This window comes from Mandrillus leucophaeus, unplaced genomic scaffold, assembly GCF_000951045.1.
Source record: "Mandrillus leucophaeus isolate KB7577 unplaced genomic scaffold, Mleu.le_1.0 Scaffold809, whole genome shotgun sequence".
Classification (NCBI taxonomy): domain Eukaryota; kingdom Metazoa; phylum Chordata; class Mammalia; order Primates; family Cercopithecidae; genus Mandrillus; species Mandrillus leucophaeus.
In genome coordinates, this window is record NW_012108797.1 from 728,918 (window position 1) to 754,083 (window position 25,166).

A 25,166-nucleotide genomic window follows, 5' to 3' on the forward strand; every position below is an offset into this window, starting at 1 on the left:
TGGCATTGCTGCCTCCATCATCAGTGCCTTACAAAGGCATTTTCACACCAATTCACAGCTTTACTGTACTGCCCCCCAAATTGTAAACTGTTTCTGCAGTGAATGTGGGTGTTCAGACAGGTGGTAGCATCCCTTTTCTTTTGAACTGTAGGAACACATGCTCCTACAGGCAAGGTCTTTTTGCTTGGGGTTCCTTAAATTTTGAGGCCTGAGTTGACTCAAACACTAGAAGCATTGTTCCAAGCAAACACAGAACTGAAATCACCACATAAACACCAACACAGGTCTAGGCACAATCAAGGCTCTTCTGAGAGTCTGAGCAAAATAGGTTGGGATTATTTTTCCAACTACATACCTACCCAAACCGTTTTAGGGGCTGTTTCACTGCACTCTGAGAGAATAGTTCAACCCTCCTACCTTAACCCTAAATTATCTGGTCAAATTCAGATTGCAGCTGGCTGTGACAAGGACAAATGCTTTAAATTTTTTATGCTGTGAAGTTTTATATCCATCCCTACAGAAGTCTCCTTCACATCCCAAAAGGAAAGAGGACAGGGAAAAAATCAAAGCTTTATGACAGAAAAATGAAAGCAGTTCTTAACACTGGAGACTATTGAATTTATCACCAGTTCATTCAAGCCAATAGAAAATGGCCAATGTTGCTAAGCACAACCATATAATAGAGGATATGAACTTTACTTCTCCCTCACTTCTCTCTCAAACCTAGGAAATGTTTTTGGGATAAGGAGAAAAATGCTCCTAAGAATAGATTCCAACTGCCTGTCCGCTACAAGCTCCTAGAGCAAAAGGGTATATGTTGTTTATGGGAACTAGAGGGAACCTTAAATTGAATATACTATTATGTTGTAAAATGAACAACACAACTTCCAGTTTCAGCTCCAAACGGAGAGCAGAAAACAATATAACTTACACATTTACAATAGGGGGAAAAGTTGGATAAACTGCAATACAACATTTTTTCTTAAAACCACCAGAGAACTCAGGTCACAGGGCAAATAATTATCCTCAAATCTAGAGAAAGACACTTGGTGGGAGAAATAGTAGTAACCAAGCATTTCCTTACCTGAAATAGATAACATCAAATGCCACGTAGGTCAGTTAAAGAAAATTGACCTAGAAATTGTCAATTGATTTCTAAAGACTAAGTGAGGACCAGCATGGGAGTATGTGAAGTCTCTGAGGGTCACAGACATAAAGGAACTTGCACCCTCCTTCAGGCTTAACTCTAGAAACTCCACTAGATGTTCCCAGGGAAGATCAGTGGGAATCCAAAAAAGGTTGCCCTCTAGCGCCAGCTAAGAGAGGGAAATAGCAGTCCTTGCTGACATTTCAACTAGATCCATCTCTCTTAGTAAACAAAAGTCTTGATCTGCAGGAAGAAAGACAACAAAACCCATATCATGAAGTTACTGGTGGAAATCCACTGCAGCTGAGGAAAGCAAACAGGAAAACAAAAGCTATATGAAGGGGAGGGTGCAGGCATGTGTGCTAGGTCCAGCATTACATGTGGAAGAGAGGCATGAACACATGTGAAGTCTACACCACCAAAACTCAGGCTCTCAGTGCTTACCAAAGATGAAGACATGATCAGAACATCAGAGAATGCCCTTTCTGCTCCCCAGAACCATGCTAACAAATATTGAGTAAAAATATAGTGAATGACAGCAAGGGACATATCCTTCCTAGGGAGCAGTAGAAAGGGAAAATGCAAAGCCAGGTGGAAAGAACTAGATATATATGGGAAACAAACTGTCAAACTCAGCCCAACTTCTGAGTAGATTTAAGCAAATCTTTCACCTAAAACATAGCAGAAGGAAAGATATAGGCATACCCAAGCATAAAATCTATTTACCTAGGTTATTACTACCTTATACATAACCCAGCTTTCAAGTAAAAATTATGAAACATACAAAAAGACAAGAAAATAAAACATTCTCAACAAACAAATTAATCTCCAGAACTAGAATCAGATATGACACAGATTTTGGAACAATAAGACCAATAATTTAAAATAACTATGATTGATGATCCACTGCCATGGCAACATGAGGTCTGAGGATATACTCCTCAGTGAAACTGGTGAAAGAATATAACTATTTAAACTCTTTGGAAATGGTCCTAAGGGCAAATAAAGAAACATTTCTTCAAGAATATCCACCAAACTTAATAAGAACAACGAAATCTGTGGCATTTGAACCAAGATTCTCTTCTTGTCTTCTCACTTCCAATTCAGCATGATGAAAACACTCCAGAAGGGTACAGCCAAAAACACAGGTCTCACTCTCTCCCACCAGCTCACACTTGGACGGTCACGCTATTTTTCCCAGACAGACATAAGTTCTCATCCTGCCTTGAGCTATCTGTTGCAGAAGCTAAATCCTGGAAGAGTGCAGCTGAGAGGTGAGGGCTTCCTTCTGCCCAGGCCCCACTCATTAGAAGGTGGCTTTACTTCTAGCATAACGTGCTGAGAACACTGGGGCACAAATTGCCTGGGAGGGGCAAGCTAAGAAGACATGAAGGTAATGCCCACTCACAGTCAAGTGCCCAGATCCTAAAGCAGAAGTTCTATTCAGAGAGAATTGTGCCACCATTCCCATCCCCAGCTCCAGAGCCTTGTGTAAGAGTTTTTGGCCAGGGAGTCATACTTTAAAACTCAGAGCTCTAAATCTCTTTCCAAAGGAACTGATTTCATTTGTCACTCAGTATGGAGAAACTGAAGGCTAAGGTGCTATAAAAATGGAGGATGTAGTGAAAAGCAATTAAGGGGAAGTCGGTAGATTCATGAGAGATGCAAGCTAAGTGTTAGACCAGCTAGTTGACCAGAGAGAACCAGGGAAAGACACAGCTAAGTAGAGTGCTCTTGGGGTCAAAGCAGATCTCGAACACTCACCTCAAAAACTACCTCTGCAGGCCGGATACGGTGGCTTATGCCTGTAATCCCAGCACTTTGGGAGGCCGAGGCGGGCAGGTCACTTGAGGCCAGGAGTTCAAGACCAGCCTGGCCAATATAGCTAAACCCTGTCTCTACTAAAAATACAAAAATTATCCGGGCGTGGTGGCACACACCTGTAATCCCAGCTACAGGGAAGGCTGAGGCACGAGAATCGCTTGAACCCGAGAGGCAGAGGTTGCAGTGAGCCGAAATTGCACCATTGCACTCCAGCCCGGGTGACGGAGCAAGACTCTGTTTAAAATTAAAAAATAATAAAAAAAGAAAAGCTATCTCTGCAAAGAAGAGCAAATTTAATACCATGAACCTGTGGAGCATTCTATGCCCTAGTGCATTGTCAAAAACAATAGAGCAATCAACCAGCAATTAGTGTAGCTCAACAGCCAGGTGTATCCAGGGAAAGAGATGATGAAAGACAGAATTGCAAATACCCAGATTGACTGTGTACAGACTTAAGGCTGTGCCCTATGAAGAGTGATGTAAGAGGCTTTACACAGCAGAAGTGTGGGGGAAAATATATTCTATAAATACATACTTGCTTTCTTTTCTTTTTTCATCTTCCATGCAAGACGAAATTATATAAAGTAATAATGATGACAATGGTTGTATTTATAATATTTATACATTATAACATTCATAGACATAATATGAAAAGAATAATACCACAAAAAGTGGGAAACGGGAATAGAGCTATATAGAAGTGAGGTTTCTATATATCACTAGAGTTAATTAGTATCAATCTGAAGTAGATTCTGATAAGTTAATATATATATGCCAAATCCTAGGGAAGCCACTAAAAAAAATTCCAAAAATATAATGAAAACATTATTAAAGAAGTTAAAATGCTTCCTCAAAACATATTCACTTAATGCAAGAGAAAAGCAGGAAAAAAGCAAAAGAGAAACAAGAAAGACAGAAGACATACGACAGACAAAAGGTAAGTTGGCAGACATAAATCCAATTATATCAATAATAACATTAAATGTGAAGGATTAAACAATTCAAACAAGAGGCAGAGATTGTCAGACTGGATTTTTAAAAAGATCCAACAATATGCTGTCTACAGAAGACACACTTTAGATTCAAAGACACAAATAGGTTGAAAGTAAAAGGATATATAAACACACACACACACATATACATATACGCACACATATATACATATATACTGTAAACAACAAAAATAAAGCTGGAGTAGATATACTATTATCTGACAAAATGGAATTTAAAATAAAAAATATTACTAGAGATAAAGAGTGATATTTTATGGTGATAAGATGTATTTAATCAGAAATACGATGCAATCTATCACAAGATGCAAGAGTATTACACATATATGCAATTAGCAACTGGGCCCCAAAATGAATGAAGCAAAAAGTGACAGAATTTACAGAAAAAAATAGACAATTTATCCACAATAATTGGAGAGTTCAATATTCTACTTTCAATAATGAAAAGAACAACTAATCACAAGATTAAAAATAAAATTTGAACACTGAAAAAATACTGTAAGCTAACTATATCAATAGAATAAAAACAATCCACCCTGTTCTCCAAAAATGCAGAAAATAGTTCAACAAAATCCAACACCCTCTCATAATTGCAACAACCATGCAACAAATTATGAATAGAAGAAAAGTTTCTCAACTTGATTAAGGGCATCTACAAAAATTCCACTGCTAATATCATACTTAGTGGTGAAACATTGGATGCTTCCCCCTAAAACATGGAAAAAGACAAGAATATCTGCTCTTATGACTATTCAACATCATACTGGAGGTTCTAGACAGGGCAATCAAGCAAGAAATGGAAAGAAAAAGCATTCAGATAGGAAAAGAAGATGAAAACATTTCTATTTGGAGATGACATGATCTTGTATTAATATTTAGAAAACAGTAAGGAATAAACTAATAAACTATTAAAATTAATATACAAGTTTAGCATGTTGTAGCATACAAAATCAACACACAGAAACCAATTGTGTTTGTATATGGAATCAATAATTGGACTGAAAATGCAATTAAGAATACAATTCAATTTACCATAGCATCAAAAAAAAAAATATTTAGGTATGAAATTCATAAAAGAAGTGCAAAATTTGTAACTTGAAAACTACAAAGCACTGTTGAAAGAAATTAAAGATCTAAATAAAAGGAAAGGCAACTTATGTTTAAGGATGGGAAGACTTAATATTTTTAAAATACTAATACTTTCCATTGATCTACAGGTTACATTCTATTCCACTGATCTAAGTGTCCATCCTTATGCCAGTACTGCATTGTCTTGATTGTTGTGCTTTGTAGTAAGTTTGAAATCAGAAGTGTAACTCTTCCAACTTTGCTGCTTTGTTTCTTCTTGTTTTGTTTATTTTGAAAACTTTCTGATATTCAGGGTTCCTTGCAATGGCATGTGAATTTTAGAATTAGCTTGTCAAATTCTTTTAAAAAAATTCCAGTTGGGATTCTGATAGGGATTGCATTGAATCTATAGATCAATAAATTTAGTGTATTCCTTATTATTATCTATATACAAGACCATATAATTTCCAAACAGACATCATTTTTCTTCTTTCTTTCCCATCTGGATTTTTTAAAATTTCCCACTACTTTTATTTAGTACAGTAATCTAAGTTCCAGTCCATGAAGTAAGGCAAGAAAAAACAAATAAAAAACATACAAATGGGAAAAGAAGAAATAAAACCTGGTTCACAGACAACATGATTATCTATGTAGAAAATCCTAAAGAATTCTTGAAAAATTCTAGAACTCTTAGGTGAGTTTAGCAAGGTTACAGGATATGAGGTCAACCTGTCAATTTTATCCCTATATACAAAAAATGAAAAATTAGAATTTAAAATTTTTAAATGCCATTTACAATAGCACCAAAAAATGGATCACTTAGGTGTAAATCTAACTAAGTGTGTGCAGGACCTATTTACTGAAAACAATAAAACACTGATAAAAAGAAATTAAAGAAGACATTTTAAGAGGGAAACATTCTGTGTTTATAGATTGGAGGAGTCAGCATTATTAAGAAGTCAGTGCTTCTCAATTTGGTGTATATCCCAATGAAAATCAGAGCAAGCATTTTTTAAAATTAATTATTTATTTATTTTAGTTTAGTTTACTTTAAATTCCGGGATACATGTGCAGAAGGTGCAGGTTTGTTACATAGGTATACACGTGCCATGGTGGTCTGCATCACCTGTCAACATATGTCATTTAGGTTTTAAGCCCTGCATGCGTTACTATTTGCCCTAATGCTCTCCCTCCCCTTGCCCCCACCCTACAATTGGCCCCAGTGTGTGTTGTTCCCCTCCCTGTGTCCATGTGTTCTAATTGTTCGACTCCCACTTATGAGTGAGAACATGTGGTGTTTGGTTTTCTGTTCCTGTGTTAGTTTGCTGAGGATGATGGCTTCCAGCTTCATCCATGTCCCTGCAAAGGACATGGTTTCATTCTTTTTTATGGCTGTACAGTATTCCCTGGTGTGTATGTGTCACATTTTATTTATCCAGTCTATCATTGATGAGTAGTTGGGTTGGTTCCATGTATTTGCTATTGTAAATAGTGCTGCAATGAACATACGTGTGCATGTGTCGTTATAGTAGAATGATTTATATTCCTTTGGGTATATACCCAGTAATGGGATTAGAGCAAGCATTTTTGTAGATATCAATAAGTTAGCTGCAAAATTGAAATGAAATGTCAAAGGAAATAGAATAACCAAAACATACAGAAAAAGAAGGACAAAATTGGAGGATACACACTAACCAATTTCAATACTTTCTATAAAGCTACATTAAGCAAGATGGTTTGGTAACAGAAAAATAATAGGTACATGGGTCAATGAAACAAGACAGCTCAGAAATAAACCCACACAAATACATTCTACTAATATTTGACAAATGCACAAGGGTAATTCAATGAAGAAAGAATTGTCTTTTCAACAAATGACACTGAAACAACTAAACATCTATCTGCAAAAACAAAAACAAAAACCTTATCTCATACATAATATCTTGCACAAAAATTAAATCAAATATATCAAAGACCTAAATGTAAAATGTAAAATTATAACATGTCTAGAAGAAAATATTGGAGAAAATCTATATGATCTTAGGTGTGGTGATGAGTTTTTGGATATAATACCAAAAGCTAACAACTTTAAAAACTGGATATCATAAAAATTAAGAACTTTTGCTCCATGAAAGACACTGTTATGATAGTGAAAATACAAGCCACCCACTAGAAGAAAATATTTGCACATCACATATCTGATAAAAGATTTTTATCCAGAAGAAATAAATGACTCTTAAAACGAAATAAAAGAAAAGCAAACCCCAAAAAAGGGTATGGGAAGTAAAGATATGAACAGAGACTTCATTAAAGTATATATTCAGACAACAAATATGCAGGTGAAAAGATGCTTAGCATCGTGAGTAATGAGGGAAATACATATTAAAAACACAGACAGATACTACTGTACACTTAGGATGGTAAAAAGTGAACAAACAAATAAAAATCCTCAAATGAAAAAATAACAAATTCTAGTGAGGCTGTGGAACAAAAGAAATTCTCATTCAATGCAAAATGTTACAGCCAGTTTAAAGATCATTTTGACAATTTGTTATAAAGTTATACATACAATTGCCATACAATCCAGCAATGCCACTTCAAGGTATTTACCCAAGTGAAATTAAAATGTATGTTCATACAAAAACCTGTACCGAAATGTTCATAGCAGCTTTATTCATAATTTCTCCAAACTGGAAATATCCCAGGTGTTCTATAGCTGGTGAAAATATAAACAAATTGTGGTATATCTGTACAATGGAACACTATTCAATAATTAAGAGGAACAAACTACTGATTCAAATATGCATCTCAAATGTATGTTGCTAAGTGAAAGAAGCCAGATTCAAAAGGATGTTTATTGTACAATTTCATTTACATGACATTATGAAAAGGCTAATTTATAGGGATGCAAAACAGAGGCTGTCAGGGGTAGAGATGGGAAGATGGGTTGACTACAAAAGCACCACACAAAGGAGATTTCAGGATACTAAAACTCTTCTGTATAGATACTATGGTGGTAGATGCACGATTTTGTGAATGTGTTGAATTCCACAGAACCTCGAAAACATGAAAGGTGACTTTCGCTTTATGTCAATTAAAAATGTAGGGGGAACCCAAAATGGAAAGCATACTGTGGCACATGAATCTCACTGTATCACAGATGTATGACATAACTTCACTAAAAAGGGTGTGGGAAAAAGGAGCTGACCTAATTTGCTTTGGAAACCACTGTTTTGACTGCATACTGTAAAGCTCAAGAAAAAACTGTACATAATGTTGTATTCTGGTTGGGAATTTTATTTCTCATGGGGTACATGATAGCCATTTTAAACTACTTTATACACTAGAATTAAATAAGTAAATAAATGATAGACAAGAAGAACCAGGTTTCTCACTGCCAGAGATAGAAGGTGAAAATAAGCAAGAGATGAGAAAGCTAAATGAATACTTGTGGTAATGGATTAGAGTCAATGTGTCAGTATGAGCTTATATATGTGTATATATAGTTAATATATGTGCAAGTATAGTGTATAAACAGTTCAATATACATATACACATGTATCTACTTGTTCTATCAACTGAGAAGTCCTAGAATCAATGACACCCCAATAGTAACCAGCACAATCAATGCCCAGATCTTAATTACTAAATATGATTATCCAATTAAAGTAACGAAGACTCCCTGGATAAATGGCTGATGATGGGGCTGGGAAAAGGAAGATAAAAGATGAATCTGGTACATCTTGTAGTGCCAGAAAGCAAGGAGACAGAAAAAGGATGAAAGAAAGCCCACCTGAAAGAGCTCCCAATGGCCAAGGCTCAAACAATTTGAACAGCAATAGCAATAACAAATGATAGTATTGGATTACAGCCCAAAGAATTTTTACAAATCCGTGAGTCATACTGACAGAAAGAAATAATTGTATCAATAAATAAATGGGGCAGGGGAGAATGGGAAAGTCTTCTTACAGGGTAATTTGAAATATTAAATGTAAAAGGAATGAGGGATATTTTTTAAAAATCACCATCAGCACATCATAGTAGTAATTGCTGCAGGAAAAATTCACAGTATATTTGCGTAGTCTTAAATTATCTGCCCCCAAATATTTATTGATTACTGTAGTTGTTTTCAAGCATGTATTCACAAATTCATTGACACTCCTCTCTCCAGGAGGTAGAGTTTAATTCCCCACCTTTTTAGTATGGGTTACATTTAGAAACTAGCTTCTAACAAATAAGAGTACAAATAAGAGTATGAAAAGGGAAAAGTAGTAACTTTACAAGTGGAGAAACCCAGAAGAGAACCTTAACCAAATGATCAAAGTTAACATCACCAGTGATAATTCGTTCTAATATCATATAATCCTGACATTAGATGAAAAGGGCACTTTACCTCTGTAGTATTCTTTCTCAAAATCAAAAATCCCAATCTAATCATAAGAAAATATCAGAAAACCCAAACTGAGGAACATTTTACAAAACACCTGACTCTTAAAATGTGTCAAGGTAATGAAAAACAAGGAAAGACTAAGAAACTGGCACACAGGGTAGACTAAATAGACATGTTAGTTAAATGCAACATTGTTTCCTGAATTGAATCCTGGAACAGAAAAAGGACATTAGTAGAAAACCTGGTGAATAAATCGTTTTTATTTAATAGCAGTGCACAAAAGGTAACTTCTTAGTTTTTATAAATGTACCATAATTACTAGGCAAAGTTGGGTGTAAGGTATATGGAAATTGCGGCATTCCTTATAGCTAAAGTTATTTCAAAACGAAAAGTTCAAAAAACAGACCAGACTTTTTTTCCTTCTCTTTGGGTGCCTTTGGTACAGACTGAATCTTAAGAACTCAAAATAAAACTCTAAATGAAAGAAAGTGACCTAATAGTTGAGGAAATAAGTGAACATGAACACGTCATTAAAGAAACTTATTATCTAGTGAGAAAGGGGGGGTTGACAGATCACAATTGACAGCAATTTCTAGAAAAAATGAAACAATTCCATACTTATATCAAAAATTGGAACTACTTACTAAACTAGCTGCATACATATATATGTATGTGTTATATGTATATATGCATGGAACTATTCTCTAAATAGTGTTCTGTCACTTTTTTCACTAAAAAATACAGCTTTAATAAAATTTCATGTCACTACATGTGCGTAATTTTACTCCTTTTTATATCTGAAAAATTTCCACACTATAATTTATTTAACAATTCCCATATTAATGGAAATTTTAATTTTTTCCACCAACTTGACATTTCCATATTGGAATGGTTTACAAAGTTGAACCAGATATAGTTTTTGTCCCTGTGGCACTTCGAGACTAGTGAGGGATACACAGTAGAAAGTCAACAAAACAGGGTGGAAGTATTAGGATGGGTAAATACGGGGTCTAAAGAGTCATGTGGCACTGACAACTAATGCAGAATCAAGAGGTCAGCAAAGCTTTCTTTGCATTACAAATTGAATTTTTAGAAGCACCTGATCTGCAGCAACAGCACACTCTCCCCCACAACTGTGCTTCTGCCACAGGAAAGAGTTGCCTGGCCAGCTGAGATGTGCTTTTCCACCAACCCAGCATGATCCTCTACATAGATGCAGACCTCAAGGCTTAAGAAAAGCAGTCTCAAAAATCTTGCTGAGGTGAATCCTGAGCATGCTGTTACATATTAAAAGTCTAAGCAGTCAGGCATGATGGTCAGGCCTGTGATTCCAGCACTTCGGGAGGCCGAGCGTGAGGATGGCTTGAGCCCAGCAGGTTAAGGCTGCAGCGAGTTGTTGTGCCACTGCATTCCAGCTTGGGCAACAGAGTGAAAATCTGTCTCAGAAAAATAAGTGTAAGCAAACCCACTCAGGGATATTTGAAATGGTAGTAGTTACAACACAGCACTTTAGGTTCATAGCAATTCATAAGCATTATGATCTGGATAACTAGAAACTTCTTGCCACAATCATCTACAATGTATGCAGCATTTAGCTGTGAGTTCAGGCAGTGTGCAGAATCATGTGGAAAAGATCATAAGTATCATACAAGCTGTGCTTCAAGTTATATTTACTTACCTAAATGTGGCCAATGACTTTTCTGGAATATTTTGCAGAATTTGTGAAATGTATTGTTGCCAAACTTGAAAAACATACCATTATGTCAGGGAATGTGGTGATGGGGGATGGCAGAAGAATTTCTTCTTTCTGGAGCACAATCTAAGTAGAAATAAACCCAGGCTCTGTGTGTACCAGTTGCACCAAAACATGGCTACCCTTGGTTGTGCAAAGTGATGGAATGTACTGAATCTGCTTTCATTCTGAAGGGGCAAATCATCTCAGATGGAGGCTGCTGGAGTGCACACTTTAGGATCTGGTAGCTAAAGCTTTGGATCTGGGGAAGATTTTGCCATGTAAGGAGTGATACTTTCAAGCCGTACAGATCATGCTAAAGAAGTGATAGATAAGAATGGTCAGCTCAAGTTCTATGGGATGAGCCTTGAAACAGCAATGAAAAAAAATATGCAGGAGGAGTTGGTAAATATAGAGTATCAGAACGCAAGACTATGGAAAGAACATAGAAAACACTATTCTGGATACTATGGTCTTATATAAGAGCTTTCTGGATACTCGAATGGTAAAATGCTGACTGCTTTCTCCTCCTCTCACATAACCTGGAGGACTTTGGACTTTGGAACTATTTCTAGTGCTCTCTTGGTGCACAAAAACAGGACATTGATTGGCTCAGAGGCCCAGGGTTTCTACTCTCCAGAACTCATACCCTTATTGTTAAAATTAATGTGTACACCTTTTTCTTTCCTTTTTAAAAAGATACAGTTTTTACTTCAGTAGAACGCTATTTTCAAAAATTTACTTATATTTAAAATCTACTCTGACTGACTTAATTTCAAAGGCAGCTGAGTGTTATATTGACACACTGAAATTGCGCAGGAACAAGGATGAAGGTGAAGGCCTGTATCACCTGACTCTTTGTCAGGTGTGTACCAGTGAGCTAACTAATCTCTACTGTGAGTATTTAGGAAGATAAGGTCAATAACCTTTGCCAATAGCTCCATAAACATGGTATTAGTATTGCTGTGGCTATGTGTAAAGCAGAATAAGTAAAGGAGAGTACAATAAAACTTCTGCTTCAATTTTGTGCAGGCAAAATGAAGTTTGTCTGTGAGCCAAATGGCAAATAGCTCTTTCTGAGACCCTGAGATGCCTGAGAGACCCACTGTTTAACAGTACTAGAACCACCAAAGAAGCATAATAGCTGGAACCTGATGCTTGCTCCCTACCCTCAACTCACAGCTGACCATCTTTCTGGTTAGATACCCTCCACTCTCAACACACACACACACACACACACACACACACACACACGGAAAGGTACAAGGTAACCTTTGTTGTTTTTTTTTTGTTTTTTTTTGTTTTGTTTTGTTTTTTCTTTTTTTGAGGCAGAGTCTTCACTCTGTCGCCCAGGCTGGAGTGCAGTGGCACCATCTCGGCTCACTGCAAGCTCCGCCTCCCGGGTTCGCGCCATTCTCCTGGCTCAGCCTCCCGAGTAGCTGGGACTACAGGCGCCCGCCACCGCGCCCGGCTAATTTTTTGTATTTTAGTAGAGACGGGGTTTCACCGTGTTAGCCAGGATGGTCTCGATCTCCTGACCTCGTGATCCGCCCACCTCGGCCTCCTAAAGTGCTGGGATTACAGGCGTGAGCCACCGCGCCCGGCCAAGGTAACCTTTGTTAAGGGTTACACGAAAGGTGCAGATCTCATGTGCAGCAATGACAGAGGAGGGAGAGATCACTTCCAGCTTCAGAGGCTGGATGATCAGGTCTTGGCCTCTAAGAACGAGCAGGACCAGGATCTAGGAGGAAGAGGAGGGCAATCAGGAAGAAGAAAATGGCAAACAATGACAAAGAGAAAAGTATAAGGCATGCTTGGGCACAGTGACTAAGGGTTTAATACTATTATTTTTAAAATTTTTAATTTGATCTCGCTGTTTCTGTAGACACTGAAGTAAGGGTTTATTTTGAATGGGGCAGAGAAGGAGATGATGAGGCTAGAAACATGTCCCGAGGCTCAATTCTGATGGAGGCTGAATGTCAAGATAAGGAGTGTAGGATTTATGTGGTGAGTGGTGGGGTTACCATCCAGGGTCACTGAGCAGGAGAATGACCATTGAAAGCAGGGACAAGGTAATGCGTAAGGTGGATTAAAGCGAGAAAGGGAGGCACTGGAGGCAGGAAGTCCAGAAGTGAAGCAATAAGGGCCTAAATCTGTACATGGATGTTTATAGCAGTTCTTTTCATAATTGCTTAGAGCTGGGTACAACTCAAATGTCCTTCAGCAGGTGAATGAATAAGCAAACTGTGGACTAGCTAAATAACAGAATACTACTCAGCAGAAAGAGAAGAATAAACTATTGATACATGCAACAACTTAAATGAATGTCCAGGGCATTATGCTGAGTGAAAGAAGCCAATCCCAAAAGAAGCCAGTGCACAGAAATTTGAAAATGAAATCATTTACATAATATTCTGAATAAGACAAAAGTATAGTAATGGGGAATATATTAGTGGTTGCCAGAGTTTAGGGAAGGCAGTAAACTAGGACTACGAGAGACAGCATGCAGCAGTTTCTGGGGGTGATTGAACTGTGATCTGATTGCAGTGGTGGTCAAACAAATCCATACATTGGTTAAACTTCATAGAAGTGTACACACACACAAAGTCCATTTTGCTGCTAATAATTTTTCTTTTAAAAGATCAGAGTTGTTCCTCACTGAATTGGTTACATTTAAAAGAGTGGAAACATTTGGTGATAGGTAATGATTAAATCTTTATAATTTGCTAGTTATATTTATATGAAAAAGCTCTCTCTCAAACAATAGAACATTTATCCCTCAAATGTGGAAGAAATTTGTCATGCTTCAACTATGAATCATTAAGTCCAAAAAATATTTATTTTTTCCAACCCTTCCTTTCTCTTCTCTGGTGGGTGTTATTGTTGACTGAGGTATCCTGCTGTGACCACCCTAGACAAAAGACCCCCTCTGCCTTCTTCTGACTCTCCAGCTGGCTCCATTGGCCAGAATGCCACTCCAGGCACCACCATCCTTCCAAGTACCAGTGGATTCTGAGTTACAGGGATATCAGTTTCCTGTTTAATATTAGTTTTTACAGCAATGTTGTTCTCTTTGCTTTCTAATCATAACAATTATGCATGTCAATAGTTCTTTTAATGGGACACAGTGGATGATACCAGACTATCTCAAGAGTGCCATGAATGAATGAAAATGCCACGCAAAGAAGCCTCATGCCTGATGGTGAGATACAGGGAACTCTTTCTTTTCTGAGTGTTTCATGAATATATGAGTTATTTCCCAACAACAAAATGTTTTCCAAGAAACATTTTTCTTTGAGTTCCAAAAGAAGTTTACTCGGTGGAAAGCAAGCTTTTCTGTGGACTTATCTGATTAACAAGATACTGAATCCTACAGGGGAAATGGGGAGGAAGTCTGCCTGAAGTCTCCAAGTGAAACCTTAGTGGATGCCACCATCAATGAAAAAGATCAGACATCGAACACTTGATAACTTGAGTTCTGCCAGAAATAGAAAGAGTAGTAGATTACCTATACAAAATTGCCAACAAGAGAAAACTGGGCCTCCTTCCACACATTAATTTGGGAGTCAATTTTTTAAGTGCCGTTTGGTAAGATTTTAAAAAATTCTAACACATCAATATGTTGTGAATACTGTCATTTCATTTCCATCCATTAGAAAACTTTTCCAAAGTCTTACACATTGATATAACTAATTTATCCTCCATATTAAGTGTTACATATTGCTTATGAGGCATTCGTTTTCTGATACCATTTTTAAAAGTACGCTGATCGCTGAAAACATAGAACACAACAGAAAACTATTCAAAAGGACTAGTCAAATCCTCCACTTTCAACCTTAGATTCTTTTTCAGCCCCGCTTCCCGATCTACCACCTTTGCCCATTTCAATGCTGGATAGGATTCCAGGGGAAATGGTGGACTGTAGGGGTCTTGGAGGAGGGGAGGTGAGAGTATTGGAAGCCGGAGAAAGAGATGATTCCCCAAAGAAGGAGAAATGATCGATTACCCCTAAAAGACTGATCCTCCTGGTAATCTGAGAAAGGCGAATAAATACTCCAGGGAGAAGATAACAGTTTATTGTCTCTGATTGGCAAATACAAAAAAAGATTGACAGTATCAAGTGGAGGGAACGCAGAGGGCGGGCTGCAGTGTTAATGGGAGGGGTAACTGGGGACTCGAGCTCAGTGATGACGCGACTCTCACGTGACCAGGAGTCGACGTGTGCAGAAGTCCTTATAGTCCAGGGCCTGTTTCCCTGTAGCAGCTCCCTATTGCTGGAGAAGGAGAAAAGTGCCCAAGATCCTTTCAGGTTAGTATAAAGGTGGGCGCTGACCTGGAGACCCTGGGGTCGAGGAGGCTGAGAGCAGAAAGCAAGCGGGGCCGGCACTGCTTTCCTCACTGCTGTTCCGCCAAACTCCCATTTTGTGCAGGAAATTTGGGGCTGTTTGGTGGGGGATGGCGGGTGGAGAGAGAGAAGGGTAGTTAATTAAGGGTCCTGAGAGAGAGACATAGAAACTGTTTGGAAGAAACTTGCTTTTCCTACTCCCTGCTTGCAGAAAAACGGTGGGCACGGATGAGGGCGGGGTTGCCATAAAAGGAGGGCGAGGATGAGGACGTGGGAAACTTTACACCAACAAGGCCTAGAATCATGAAAGGGACCCGTGATCCAGGTACTAGCCTGCTCACCAAACACTCCCATCTGTCTGCAGGATATTTGGTTTTTTGGGCGCGACACAAATCGAGGTGAGGGAAGAGAGGGGAAAATCCCCTGAATCCTTGCAGGTCAGTTTTTGTAAAGGTGCAATTGCTTCGGGTCTCTTTGGGTGGGGGTGGAAGTGTGAGTGACACCAAAGCACATCCTGGGGTCGCAGCAGCCTCTCCCCATCCGGATTAAGCGCCAGAGGCCGGTGCCGAGCCTGCAGCGGAAATGAGGCGGGGGAGGGGGAGGTTTAAGAGACGCTGAACTGGGAGGGGAGACTAGAGACTGGACCAACCCTCTCAGGTGAGAGGCTGGAGGTTGAGAGGGCTTGGGAAAGTCTGAAGGGCGGGAGTGTTGGAAACCAGAGGCGGGAGAAGGGTTAATTGCTTCCGTACTGCTCGCATTTCAGTATTAGGAGAGGCTTGTAGCAGGGCCTGCTGGGAAGATGGTGGGCAGGAGCAGGAGGAGAAAGATGGAGCTGGAACTAAAGGGGGCGGGAAGGGAGGTGGAGTCAGGGGAGTTCTGAGCCTGAGGATCCAGCTTTCTCTAGTTGGAAAACTTCTGACAATTAGGGTACTGAGTCAGAAAAGGCCAGTCGCTATGGGACCCCATACTCTGGTTGCTGGTCTGTTTGCCTGGAATCTAGTAGTTTTGTTTCCTTGTTTTCTAGGATTAATTTATTCAAAAAGGAAATTAAAAATACTCAATATGCAAAAGTCTTGTGAAGAAAATGAGGGAAAACCACAGAACATGCCAAAGGCCGAGGAAGATCGCCCTTTGGAGGATGTACCACAGGAGGCAGAAGGAAATCCTCAACCTTCCGAAGAAGGTATAAGCCAGGAGGCAGAAGGAAACCCCAGAGGAGAGCCGAATCAACCTGGCCAGGGATTTAAAGAGGACACACCCGTTAGGCATTTGAACCCTGAAGAAATGATAAGAGGAGTAGGTGAGCTTGAAAGGCTTAGGGAAGAGATAAGAAGAGTAAGAAACAAGTTTGTGATGATGCATTGGAAGCAAAGACATTCACGCAGCCGTCCTTATCCTGTGTGCTTTAGGCCTTGAATTCATTTTTGCCTAATATTAAAATCTGGCCCCAGCTTTCTTTCTGTTAGCATTTTCTGATGTATCTTTGACCTCCATTTTACTTTTAATAATCTGATGAAATTTTGTTTTAGATAGTTTCCTTGGTACCAGCATCTCATTGGATTTTGGATTTTGACCCATTTTCCAGGTCTATTTTTCAATTGGAAACTTTCACACATTTGCATGGGAATGTGTTCATTCCATGTTGTAAAGTGAAACATAACAGGTTATGGCAAAGCAGCATATTTAATATCAGCTCATATAGGATAAAATTCCAAACTTTGTGTGTGTGCGTGTGTGTATACATACATCCATATAACATATATCAAAAACTTAACCAAGCTTATTTCTGTGTGGTGTGAAATTTTATTTGTTTTCTTCTTTTTATTCTTTTTGCTTATATTATATGTGCTTTTTAATGAACACGTGTCTCACACACAAAAAGAATTAAGGATTTTTTTTACAAGTAAGAGTCAAATAATTTGCAACCAGCTTATGAGGGCAATGGGGGCACCTAAACTCTTGATGAAAGAACAATAAAAAAGAAATGTAAACCTCAAATTACCTCTGGATCTCTTAGCCAGAGGAATAAACTGGCAATTATTACAGATACACACGTTTAAGACTCAGTCTTTTCATGGGGAAAATATTTGCTTCACGGGGCTGCAGTGGGGAAGAAATGAGGCAGTAACAGTTGTGCTCAGTGGGATCTCGTTCCCACCCGTGCGTACGGAATCCCAACCCACTATAGAAGCACCAATATTTAAGGGAGGGCCTGGCATGACGCGACTTGTACTCAGGAACAAGTCCAGTAGGCAGAGGTGGGGGCTTCCCTATCAGTCCTCTGCTAGTGAACCCTATCTCCTCCCTTGGGTCCTGCCATGCCTGCCTAACATTGCTGCCTCTTCTGCTGAATGCTGTGCTCTCTGCTGGCCCCACTCCTGCTGATGCACTGCAGTCCTTGAGGGCCAAAACTCCACCGAGTTCCCTGGAGTCCTCAGTAGGTTGAACTCTCACTGTCTTCTAAAGCTTCTCTCTGCTTTATAGTGATACTTAACACAGGTGGGACTTCTCTAGGGTTGCCTGGGCCACAATGTCCTTCGGAGCCCTTAGCAAAACAACCCCTTCTGTTTTCAATCACAAGACCCTTCCTCTCCACAGGAGTCAGATGTGATGACTCCATTTGGGATTTGGACTGGGGTATAAGTTTGAGTCAAAGACATCATGTTGTAATCACAGTTTTTGCTCTAAGTCTAAGGAATGAGGATTTGTCCTCTTGGGATGATCTCTTCCTGAAGGCTCCTGGGCAGGCTTTACTAGTTCAGAAGACTGTTGGGGAACATATATAAATTACACAAAGTGATGCAGGGAACAGATTTAAGGAACAGTCCCCTTAATTCCATCTCTTCTCCTGTTGACCTGTGGTTAAAAAAAAACTTTCAAAGTCGGTAAGAACCTTATAAATGTACTTGAAGTAGAATACTATTATATAAATGTTAGAAATTATATTTCCCCTGTAGAACAAGCAAAGACTACCTCTTCCTCTTGGTATCCCACATATGGATACTTGTAGGTGTTTAGCTGGCACATTGTGTTTTAATATTTAATTGATTTTTTGATTGCTACTAAGAGCTAGCAAGTTTGTCCAAATCAGATTACTCGCTGAATAATCTACAAGTATTTTTATTTCTCTAGAGTTATGACAAGCAATTCCAAGAAGAAACAGGGCAGAGAATAGATTGTACTCCAAATGTTTTATTATCAAAGTATCTCACATAATCACCTGCATCAGAATCTGCTGGGGAGTATCTTGAAAATGCTGATGTCTGGGCCCCACATAAGGCCCACTGACCCACATTTTCTGGAGGTAGGCTGTAAAATTATAGCTTGCAAACTCCTGCAGGTGATAATGATATGGATTGAAGAATGAGAACCACTAGTAATACAATATGCTTTTCGTTATTTCAAATATTAACTACAAAATAATTGGCAGGAAATCTTGGTGAATGCTTGCTGACATTCAGGAAATAGAAGGCCTATACAAGCATTTACTGTTTTAAGTATGAATTTTTAAAGGAAAAGATGGACACATCTATACATAAAATTTGTAAGGTTCCTGTTAACAAAGAAAGACAAGATAAAAAGCTAGGGGGAGGAATGTAACATAAGATGCCTTTTTATTGAGTGAACACCATGTTTAGCCATGCATTGCCTCCTCCCAGTATGAGTAAAATGTATCAGAAATAAATTCAAAATTACCTTTTAGTAATCATCTCAAAAAAGCAATTGAGCCAACCCTGCACCCTTGGCTTTCTTCTGTTTCTATTTTTTCACTATATGATGTCATTTTCAGGGAATCTTCATGTCTCCAGACCATTCTTCAAGGTGATGGCAGCCTGATAGGTGCTGGTCGAACTGGAATTCTAACTGGAGTGAGATAAAGTTCCAGGTTCACCAGAACCAGTTTTACGAGAGGATAAATCCTCCCCCCAGCCCTCAGAGGGTGGTGCTCAGACAGGATGTTAAAGGGTTGGCCCGAGCAAGACTTCTGACTTTGTCCTTCCACTCTAGTCTGCAGCAGGTACTAGGCTCTCCTAAGGCTAACGGCCAGGCTATCCTGAACAGACATATGTGGAGGAGGATGACTGTCCTATTTCAGGTCAGAGCACTTTGCCTTTCCCTCCTTCTCCCTTTCTCTTCTGGGGAACATTTTGTAGGGGAAAAGAAAAAGCTCCATAACTTCCCAGTTGAAAACATTGGTTGGGATAATCTTTGAGCAAGCAGATGTCTGAACAGGTCTGACCAGGTAACTTGGGGTTGAAGCAGAAGGGTCTGACCCTTCTCTCAGAGTCCAGTGAAGTAGCCCACAAGACAACTGGGGCAAAAACAGAGTTAGACAGCACACAAAACCTCACCCATCCCTCTCCCACCCACCTTGTGCAGACTCCTAGAAAGGCCTCGATGTGCCCTGGCCTGTTTGGTTGGTTCTGCAAGGACTTTAGCTCTGTGTCTTCCTGGTGCAGAGCATCTGATGCCTGAGCCAGCCCAGGCCCTGAAGCACAGGAGACACCAGGTAAAGGGAACTTGCAAAGACATGTGGTCTTATAACTCAGGAGAAAATGTGTGTCCCCTCCTATCTGAAAACCCACTTACACTGCAGGCCCAGCTCACGACTTGGGGGTCAGGACAGTCAACTGCGAATTGGTGTGAAGATGCCTTTTTAAGGCATTGATCATGCAGAAAGTAATCCAACTGTGAGCCTTATTCTTTAGGTCTGTCATCTGAGGAAACATTACGAAATTTCTGACAGCCTAAAGGATTGTTTGAACAATAAGACAAAGATGAAATTCAAATCCTTGGGTTTAGAAAGGAAAAAAGTGATTTAAGTATATGGCCGTAGTGTCGGATAAACTTGGGTTCCAGTTTGGGCTCTTCTCCTTATTGGTATGTGACCTTGTATAAATTATTTATCCTCTTTCTTGGAGGATAACTACCTTCTCGGAGACCTGGCCATTCATGGGGCCCCCAGACATAAGACTCTTAGATCAAACAGAAAATGTCCTCTCCACCACCATCATTGCTGTCAACATCATCATCATCTTCATCATCATCATCATCATCATCCAGGGATGGTGTTGAGTAAATAGTCAATGGATTCTGGTTGGGGACAGGTCACATACTGAGAAGATTTGACATAATCAGTTACTTTGCCCTGGAAGTCCATCTAAAAAGGTGGACCCAATATAATAGGAAAAGAATTGGACTTCCTGTTCATAAGAAGTGTGAGGTCAAATTGGTACATTCATCTATAAAATGAGTATGACCATATATAACCTACAAGACTGTATTGTGAGAAATAATGCAGAAAACTGTATGAAATGCCTGGCATATAATAGGACTTCAGAGAATGTTAGATCTACAGTAATCATTATTATCAGTGTCATCATCATCATCGTTGTCATCAGATGATGTTAAGATAATATTCAAATAGGAACTGAAAAAGTCTATGCTTTCTTGACCCCATGCCACCCTTCTAAAGCAAAAGCCTAATCTCATTCCTTTCATCCAACCTCCTTTCTTGCATACAAGAAGCAACTTTTGTATAAGCTAAATATAATAATGGTCATTCATTTGGAATTGAAAAACAATAATTGAATTCTATAAGCATTTACATTATTTATGCACTCCAATGCTGTTTATTGCAGGATGAGAAAAAAATTCCTCCACATTTCCATTTTATTTAGTTACCTGCCAGAAAAATTTCAAATCATAAGGAAAAATCTTAACTATCATGAATTGCAAAATATAATATAGAAATATATCATTAACATGGAAAAAACCTGCTTAAGAACACACACGCACGCACACACAGTTTAAGGATAAATATCAAAATACTTGAAGTGGATATTTCTAGATGGCATTATTATGGGAAATTTGTAGTTTCATCTTCATCCTCTGTATTTCCAGTTTTATTTTTTTCAATGAGCGTGTGGAGCTTTTATAATTAGAAAAAAAGTCACAAAGTTGAAAACAGTGTAATTCCGTTTCTCCTTTTGCTTTAGCTGATATAGGGACTGTTAGCTCTTCCAATTCATCATTTGCTACCTGTTTCATCTTACTTCTAAGAATAACCTGGTAAAATGTCAGATTTCTGTGGGTCCTGGCTTGCCACTTTTCCTTGTCAACTAAATTTATGATGTAGTTCTGTCTTTGGTCACATGGTGGCAATTCATAACTACTTTCTAAATATTCTCCAATAAATTTATGTTAATTTTCAAAAATATACAGTAGTAATAAACATAAATTTCAAAGACCATTATGAAACTGATTTCCAGTACCGCTTTAAAAATATGTAAGTGTAGAGAAATAATGGAAGGCTATGCCTTTAGTTGCATTTTCTTGAGGCTCCCAAGTTCACATTTCATTTATTTACTCGTTCAACAAATATTTACTGGAAGCCTACAATGTGTAAAACTGTGCTAGCCCAAATCCATTCATGCATCGTAAACTTTTCTCCTTAAACCTCTATATTCAACTGCCTGCTCAAATTGACCACTTGGACCAAGATAATGTTATCCAGCCATATGGACATGACCCTGCATGGACACATACTCATCACTTTTAGCCAATCTATCCCTTAAAACTGGAGGTTCACCATGTAAAGTGGAGGCAGTATGAAAACGCAGGGAAAGCCTGGGATTGAGAGTCAGGAAAATCTGTTGAAATGGCCATTTTCTTACTTCAGAACTCTTGTAATTGATCAACAGGATTCTTGGTAACCCAGAAAGTAGATTAATAACATGGCTTATTATACATGGTTTTAAAATAAAAGACATACCTATATTATCTAGGATTGAGAGTAAAAATTTCTATTATGCATTTCACAACCATTGATATAGATGATTTCCAAGGCCTGCTTCTTGTAGTTTTGACATTTACTGAGCTCCTGCTAACTGCTTTGGCCTTTGACTAGGTCTTAACATAGTGTACAAAACAAAGTTTCTGCCTTCATGATACTTATATTCCAATTTACACTCTTTTAAAAAATGAGGTAAAATTCACATACAGGGAAATGCACAGATCTTAAGTGTGCAATTATATACAATTAACTGTGTAAAATAGAATATTTCTAATCACTCCAGGAAGTTTCCTGTCCCTCTTCCCAGCCACCTTTTCTCCAATAACCACTTAGGTTATTTCTACAAATTTTTCTGTTGTAGAACTTCAGATAATTGGAATCACACAGTATATATTCATTTGTGTCCAGCATCTTTCACTCAGTATAAGGTTTTTAAGATTCATCCTTATAATTTTAGGTATTAGTTGTTTATTCTTTTAAAAAATTATTGTTGTATAGTACTGCATAGTGTGAATATATAAAAATTTGGTATATCTATTCAAGATGTTATTGGACATATGAGTTGTATCCATTTTTGTCTATTATAAATATAACTACTGTGAGCATTCTTGTGAAAGCTTGTTTGTGAATATATGTTTTCATTTCTCTTGGGAAATACTTAGGAGTGGAATTTCTGCATTATAGAAAAGGCAAACATTTAATTTGATATGAAATTGCTAAACAGTTTTCCAAAGTGGTTGTACCATTTCATACTACCAATGTATGAGAATCTCAGTTGTTCAACATCCTCAGCAAAGTATCAATGTCATGAAAGAAAGATGGATAGAGAACTGTTCTAGATTAAAAGACATACCAACTACATGTAGTGTTTGAATAAGGATTGTAGGTTATATAATGGTATTATATAAATTTTAAATTTTATGAATGTGATAATTGTATTGTTGTTTAGGAGAGTGTCCTTGTTGTCAGGAGATAAAATGCTGGAGTATTATGATGATGTCTACATCATCTATAGTTGGTTTTCAAATAGTTCAGCAAAGTTAAATATATATATATTATATATTTATATATATAGAGAGAGAGAGAGATAAAGCAATTGGCAAAATATTAACTGGCGAACACAGTCTAGATGAAGAAATTTAAAGTATATTTCAATTTACTTTATTATCCTTGAAACATTCTGTCGGTCTGAATTGTTTTCAAAACAAAACTTTGATGGGGAGGGAGGCAATGATATCTGTCAGCCTTGCAGAAGAAAAGGTGGTTGAATGAGAACAAGCATAAGATTGACAAATTAGGTTATATGAAATCATGAAAAAATAGCTTGCTGTAACACCTTTATAGAGTAACAAAAAGAGAGAGACAGCAGGTTGATGCCTGCTTCTGGTGGTAGTTTAAGAAATCATTCTATAGGCCGGCTTATTGAAACAGACCACCACATGTCATCAAGACTTTTTGTAAGAATTAAAATAGCAGTATTTATATATTATAGATATGATCTGATTCCTGTGGGAAGAAGAGAGTTGGGGAGCTTGAGAATTTCTTAATATCAATTTAGGTAGACTGGAAGCAACCATAAAGAATTATGACAAAAAAGATAATGTTCTAGTAAGAAAAACCTAGTTTATCGTATCAGACTTTGACGTGGAAAGACAATGTGTGAGCTGCTTTGCCAGCAACGAGAACATATATTGATATATTGGTCACAGGGACCAAGGCTGGCCTTGTCCCATTCAACCAGCATCTATTATGGGATGAAAACAGTGATCTGCAGCTCCAGAACAAGTGTTCAGAAAGAGAGTGGAAGGAAACTTAAGAATGATAGGAATGGAGTATCGGGTGGTGTGAAGATGTAGGAAGGATGGGAATAGAGCAAAACTCCAAAGTAAAAGTAACATAATCTGTATTTACACAAGGACCAGAGGTGAAACTGGATTCAGACTAAAAATGTATCAGGGATATAGCATAGTAATCCCTCAGGACATAAAGTTGTTTCCCAAGAGTTATATTTTTCCTCTAATCTTCTAAACATTCCACAAGTGGAGTTCATCTCCAAAAACAGCTGATATAAGAATACATGAAAGTATTCTCCACAAGTCACTTTCTTTTTGTCTTACAGAAGTCTACTTTTGCAGAATGAGGATTTCCCAAAGAAATATCAATTTCATAGTGTTGTTTTAAGGATTATTGAATGTGATATCTTTTTATATGGTATTCTGGAGTCATTCTTTTATGTGATGGGACAATACTTCAGGTAGGGACACCAGGAAGGAGCTGTTGCAGTAGTTTATGGGAGGTAAAAACAACAGGTCTTGGTGGTTGATTGGATGTGAACACTAAGAAAGTCTGGCGTGGGGAACTAGTTGAATCTTGGTGTCATTAATATAGATAGAGACCCAAAGTGAGATTTGAGGTGCAGCGAGAGAACTGAAAGAGAAGATTATATTTACTTCAAAGTGAGATATTTGAGTGTCAAAGTTCAAAATAAGTTGGGTAAAATATTATGGAGCTCAAAAGAGAGATATATGCTGGAGATGCAGATTTGGGAGTCAACGCTTAATATGGTACTGAAAACCATAAGATATTTGAACATTGTGGTAGGCTAATGATGTCCCCCAAAGATATCCACGTCCTAATCCTTGGACTAGGTTAATTTTATCTTATGTGGTAAAAGGGACTTTGCAGATGTGATTAAGTTAAAGATCTTGAGATGGGGAGATTACTCTGGTGGGCCCTAAATACAATCACAAGTGTCCCTTATAGAGAGAGGCAGAGGGAGATTTCACTTCAGAAGTAAAAAACCCAATACAATAATGGAAGCAGAACCTATAGTAATGAAACCACAAGCCAAAAA

At 38.2% G+C, this 25,166-nt stretch overlaps 2 protein-coding genes across 4 annotated transcripts in view; both read left to right on the forward strand.

The window, feature by feature from the left end:
* The window catches only part of LOC105530266 (protein BEX1), a 270,313-nt gene that overhangs the window by 34,974 nt on the left and 210,173 nt on the right, over positions 1-25,166 (forward strand). The window lies entirely within an intron of this gene.
* Positions 15,365-17,565, forward strand: TCEAL8 (transcription elongation factor A (SII)-like 8). 3 transcript variants are annotated; one of them, XM_011967702.1, is made up of 3 exons: positions 15,365-15,480; positions 15,881-15,953; positions 16,541-17,565. In XM_011967702.1, the coding sequence occupies exon 3, from the start codon at positions 16,579-16,581 to the stop codon at positions 16,930-16,932; it is 354 nt and encodes a 117-aa protein (XP_011823092.1). In that variant the 5' UTR covers positions 15,365-15,480; positions 15,881-15,953; positions 16,541-16,578; the 3' UTR covers positions 16,933-17,565. The 3 variants fall into 3 exon arrangements, with proteins under 3 accessions (XP_011823092.1, XP_011823093.1, XP_011823094.1); XM_011967703.1 differs by lacking the exon at positions 15,881-15,953; XM_011967704.1 differs by lacking the exons at positions 15,365-15,480; positions 15,881-15,953 and adding an exon at positions 16,133-16,173.